Source organism: Sebastes fasciatus, chromosome 19 (genome assembly GCF_043250625.1).
Source record: "Sebastes fasciatus isolate fSebFas1 chromosome 19, fSebFas1.pri, whole genome shotgun sequence".
NCBI classification, from domain to species: domain Eukaryota; kingdom Metazoa; phylum Chordata; class Actinopteri; order Perciformes; family Sebastidae; genus Sebastes; species Sebastes fasciatus.
The window spans coordinates 25133949-25139948 of record NC_133813.1 but is presented as its reverse complement, the minus strand read 5'-3'; the positions used below and the strand labels follow the sequence as shown (position 1 = coordinate 25139948).

Here is a 6000-nt window from a genome sequence, read left to right as displayed (position 1 = left end):
CTACTGTAAACCTTCAGGTCTGATTACTTACAGGTTGAGAGGAAGCAAAGCTCCAGTTCAGGATTGGTAACTGTTGTTTGTCAGTGATGGTCTACTACTTTTTTCACAACTCATTTGTCTTAAAAACAAGGTTATGCTTTCTTTCATTTCCACTTTGTAAATAATATTGGTACGGGACATGTTGTCATTGTGTGAAAAACACACAGTTTGTCTTGCCTGCTCACCAGTCAGCACATTTAACAAGCAACTCCCCGGCCTGTGACGTCATTTAGGGGGGCGGGGCTAGGCGGTTTTATAGTTTATTTGCACAATACGTCACTTCCTCTCAGCAGCTGCCATTGCTGTGGTGAATGAGGAGGAAAGAGGGAAGAGAGAGAGAGAGAGAGAGAAAGAGAGAGAAAGAGAGACAGTGGCGAAGAACGAGAGAGAAAAGAGAGAGGGGGAGGGAGTGACAGAGAAGAAGCGGACCGACAGAAAGAAGAGAAAGAAAAGGGTTGCTACGTCTGGAGGAAATAACTGTGAGGGGGAGCTCATAGCGAGGAAGAGGAAGCGAGCTGTACGAGGCTAGCAGCGGCTCTATGGCTCAGTCTGTCGCTGCTAACGGGGTGGACCGGGACCAGGACCAGGACCTGGCCAGCAAGAGACTGCACTCAAGGTAGGAGCCAGGGGGGCTGTGAGGGGGCTGTCATTGAAAGAGAAAGGAGAGACAAGAGGGAGCGGCTGGAGGCAGAATAACAGAGAGGCTCTGCCAGCTCCTACTGAGGAGGAGTCACTCAGTCACTCAGGCAGGCAGGCAGGCGGAACTTGACCAGCCAGCTTTCACTCATTTTTTTTGTTTGTTGTATATTATTTTTATTGACAAATTTTAATGACAACACATAAATGGTAATGGACTTGCATTTATACAGCGCTTTTCTAGTCTTCCGACCACTCAGAGCTCTTTACACTACATGTCAGTATTCACCCATTCATACACTGACGGCAGAAGCTGCTAAGGTGCCAACTTTGCCCATCGGGATCTAATTTAAATACTCATTCACACATATACCTTCGGGAGCAATTTGGGGTTAAGTGTCTTGCTCAAGGACACATCGACATGTGACTTGGAGCAGCCGGGGATCGATGCGCCGACCTTCCGATTGGTGGACGACCTGCTCTACCCTGTGATGAGCCACAGCCACATCAGACAAAAATCAAAACCCGTAACCCAACCCAAAAGTTCACCACCTGCACTCTTACACTCATACACACACTCACACACTCACACACATTTACACCTGGGGAGGAGTGATAACTTAAGAGAGAATTATCTAAACCGCATGTTAAGAACAAAACATACATATCATTACATACAGCATCATCCACGTGATGGTTAAATGCAAGCCGTCCATAGTGGAAGTATTCAACAACAGAACAGAGAAAAGGAAAAACAAAACGATCAATATACAAATAGAAATATTGTCAAACTGAGTCCAAATATTGCAGAAAAGGGGCCCCAAGATTCTTCCCATTTATGTTGACATTTTAAATTATTGGCTCGCAATTTCTCCATGTGGATAACTGAGACCAATTCATGCAACCAGTTTCTGAAGCACGGTGGAGTTGCTTTCACTGATTTAAAGCTCAAGAAGACCCAGCAGCCACGGCTGCTGCAGCCAGAGCCCGGATCCAAGCCTCATTCCTGGCTCGGGTCACTGAGCTGCTGTGGCTGGAATGTGCAGACTGAGAGGAGCCTCAGAAGATGTGGACCTTGGGAGGAGAGTTGTGTCCAGGTTGGACACATTGACAGTATACACGTCTTTGATTTTAAAGGTGCCACATGTGGGTGCAGAAGCAAACTATACAGTATGTGAGGAGATCACAACCTGAACACAGGTATCGTGTGTGTGTGTGTGGGAAGATAGATTTGTGTAGCAGAAGCTGTCAAAATGACAGTTTAACCATTTATTTGCATATTTGGTGTATATGTCATAACCATGTTCCCACTCATTTGCAAATTTTCTCGCTTTTCTTGCCTCACTACTGTCTGTGTTATTGCTCTATTTGCATATCATACAGCTTTAACATGTAACTGTGTTTCATGACAGTACCAATTGAAACACGATTACTTGTTTGCCCGTCAGAAAAAAGAGAAAAAAATGTCTATTATGACATATTCTAATTAATTGTTTTATGAAATTATGAGTCCAAAACCCAAAGATATTAAGTTTCATGTAGGCTATTACCAAGAAAAGCATTAAATCCTCACTTTTAGGGATGCACCGATCTGACTTTTTCAGTCCCGACACCGATAGCGATACCTGGGCTTTGGGTAACGACCGATACCGAGTATCGATCCGATATCAGTGTTTAATCGATAAGCTGAATGCTGGGATCATTCTTTTATGTGTAAGGCAACGTCACGCTTGACTTAAACATTGTTTTCTTATCTTTTTAAAACAAAATGTAACAAATAAATGCATAAATATAATTTATTAAATTGTTATTTATTATTAAAATAAGAAATCGTACACCAGCATCTTTGCAAAAAAATCTTCCAAGATTAACAGGAATTATAACTCTAGTGTAACCCTTTTTAATGAAGCAAAAAAATGGCCATAACATAAACGGGAATTAAAATTACATTATATAATGATCCCTAGTTTCATAGATTGCCAAGAAAAGCATCAATTCCTCACTTTTGAGAACTTTAAAGAAAATATGTTTGGCATTTTTTCTTTAAAAAATGACTGAAACGATTGATCAACTGTCAAAAAAGTTGCAGCTCAACTTATTTTCACAGTTGCACCGACTTGTTTATCTGTTTTGTTTGCCTTTGTGTCATGTCATATCTTAGACACTGCTGATCATATTTTGGTAAAACTTGTCAGAAATACACGTCTTTGTTTTATAATTTGACATTTTCAAAATTACTAATCACCATAACACTGATTATATTATATTAGTGTGCCTCCACATCTTTGTTAGTCAGTCAAGTAGAATATATCGGATATATACCACCCACGGATTATGCAAACATTTAGGGAAGTGATGACAACAGCATGGTACCATTTTCCAAAGAAATGGTTGGAGGCGGAGTACTGCAAGTCAAATCAATGTGTGTAATTGTGTAATATACTTTGAGCAAGCACATTTTCTGCACTGAACTTTTATCCATTTCTAAACTAACTGACAATTAACAGAATCGACTTTCATGGTGTGTTTTTGTTTGGGACATTACACCCCCCCCTTCATTTGAAGCCCAGTGTCCGTGACACAGAGCGGACTGCTGGGAATGTTAATAACTGTTGAGAGTTTTGAAGTGACATTCACAAACCCTGCAAGGTTGTCCATGTCCTGAACAAACACACACACACAAGATAAATACACAGACTATGAGTCACAGTGCTGGTCATGATCATATGGCCAGGTCTACCCTCAGTGATTGCTTTCTTTCTATTTTACAAACAGATAAAGTCAATACATGACCTTTCTACGATGAGGGTTGGTTGTGGAAATTTTTGTGTGTGTGTGTTTGTGTATGCTTTTTTTTTTGTCTGAAGCTGCTAAGGAAACACAGGAGACACATAAGGATATTATCTGTGCATTCTGTGGGGTCTTTATCAACAAACAAGTCCTGTAAAATGCTTTAGTTTTGTTAGGCCCTCATGTTCCAGGCATTAAAGTCAGGATGGGCGATCTTGAGAAACCAGCAAGAGTAAACTAGATGTTTAAAAATGATCCAGTCGAAAAAATGAGCCCAGTGTTGCCAACTCTTTTCCAATGAAAGTAGTAGCTCCAAAAGTCCCTAAATCTAGAGAGAAAGTCACCAAGTCGGCTACACTGACAGTCCGTCGCTTCAGGCCTTCAACCCCAGCCACTCCCCCAAACTTATCATTGCAAACATAAACATATCATAATGAATGTGAACGGCGAACATGGCTATTGTTAGTACTCACAGCTGTCAAGCTAGCAGCTTGTGGAAGACTTTGTGACGCACAAGGAGTGCACGGGCAGAGAACACGCGGGCAGGTAGCTGGTTTATTACATTCCTGCGACAGCCACAGAAAATGCTCCGCTCATAGAAAAATCAAGCCCTTCCTAAACTAACAGCTAGAGATGGACCATCAGTCAGCAGCCGTCCAAAGCCGGCCAGTTTTCAGCAGGCCCATATATCCCATTTTTTGATGGTCACAGTCAAAAATGAGTTCTGGCTGATGGTACATTTTTACCCTTTCATGATGCGTTCAAATGTTATCTCGTAAAATGTATTTTTTTGGCGAGAAACTTGAATAAATCCGGTTGTTTGAAGGAGATGTTTTCAAAGCCATATGAAATAGATATAAGAGAGGGGATTATGATTATGTATATATGTTTAACTTCCTAACACTATCTCTAAGCAGATTATAATATATAATTAGACCTACTAATGCCAAGATTTCTTTTAATCAAACCAATGTTGAAATTGCAATAAAAATATTTTAGATTATATATAAACCCTATATATATATATATATATATATATATATATATATATATATATATATATATAAATACATTTAAATTAATGAATAATCGTGATAAATAACAATGATCTCAACATTGATCAAAATAATCCTGATTAGCATTTTGGCCATAATCGTGCAGCCCTAGTCTACTTACATCACAGATAACTGATTCTGTTAAATTCAATTATGATATGTGTACTGAAACCTTAGTTAGACTTGCTTCTTTATGAAACCTTTGTCCTGACCGAGAAGAGCAACACAGTTGCATTTCCTATTTTACACATTCAGCGTTATCCAGTCTTCAATCAGCAACAGAACATAATAACTATCAAACAAAAGGCGGTGCCCTTACATCACCTCATTGTGAAAGGATAAATGACACTGAAGATGGACATGTCATTAGATCCATATCATGTTCGTCACAGAAACCAAGGATCATGGGAATTACTGCCTATGATATGAAATTACAATGATTCTTCCCTAAATGTCATATGTTCTCTCAATGTTTTCCGTTGTTTAGGAACTGACAAAACAGGGTTCAGAGAAACTGAATCGCGGAAAATAAAAAATAAAATGCCATTTTACAAGCAAATCAGACAAAAGCATAAAGAAGGAGACAGCTCTGCTCTAACTGGAAGAGACATGCACTGCGAGAGGAAAAAACATTCCTAGAGAGTTTCTCTTTGGTTTCCCTGACAACTAGCCGTGGCACTCTGTAATTATGGCTGGATTACTACTCCGAGCACAGAGTTTCTTAGCTAAGCCAAGAATAATGGGGACAGTAGTGTAGAACCCTGGATATGGAATAAGGATCCACAAAGGAAGGCTGCACGATTATGGCAATCACCATTATTTTGATCAATATTGAGATCACGATTATTCATTGATTTTAAAGACAAAATATTTGATTGTATTTCACATTTAAAGAAACAGAGCGCTGCTTTCACTTCCATTCCTGCTAATGTACAAATCTTTGCATCAAAATGAGACTTCAAAAAAGGTTCTTCTTCACCTGAATTTGATGCATTTTTGTTTTATGAGGGTAAAAACAAGTAATATACAGTATATTACTCTTCTACTCTGGACTGCAGCCCCAACATTCAGGAAAGGTTTTCACAGTTTGCTGCTGTAGGTTGCGAGTGCAGCGGTATGACAGCTCCCTAAAGTGAAACCAAGTCATCTCGACCGCCGGCTGATGGCTGGCTCTTAGTTTAGGGAAGTGCTTGATTTGATATGCAACAGAGTTTTCTATGAGCGGAGCACGCATTTTAAACGTCAATATTGCAAACGATCATGTTCATTTAATTGTGGGAAGCCAAAATCGTGATCGCGATTATTATCTGATTTAATTGTGCAGCCCCTAGCTACAAGAAAAAAAAAGTTAAATAAAAATGTGCTTATTTTTATGAAGAAATATATTTCAGTGAAATAACATCAGGATTTAATTGGGTCAGATTTCATATTCAGGTTGTGGCTTCATATCGTAACTTTTCAAAAATTGTACTATTTATTA

General features: G+C 39.4%; 1 protein-coding gene across 2 annotated transcripts in view; it reads left to right on the top strand.

Moving 5' to 3' along the window:
• Nucleotides 1-339: 339 nt before the first annotated feature.
• The window catches only part of gpsm1b (G protein signaling modulator 1b), a 40575-nt gene continuing 34914 nt past the window's right edge, over nucleotides 340-6000 (top strand). The window contains exon 1 of one of the 2 annotated variants that reach the window (XM_074617094.1): nucleotides 340-655. In XM_074617094.1, the coding sequence (XP_074473195.1) occupies nucleotides 579-655 (77 nt within the window). In that variant the 5' untranslated portion in view covers nucleotides 340-578. The remainder of the gene's footprint in view (nucleotides 656-6000) is intronic. The other variant, XM_074617095.1, reaches the window with a different exon arrangement.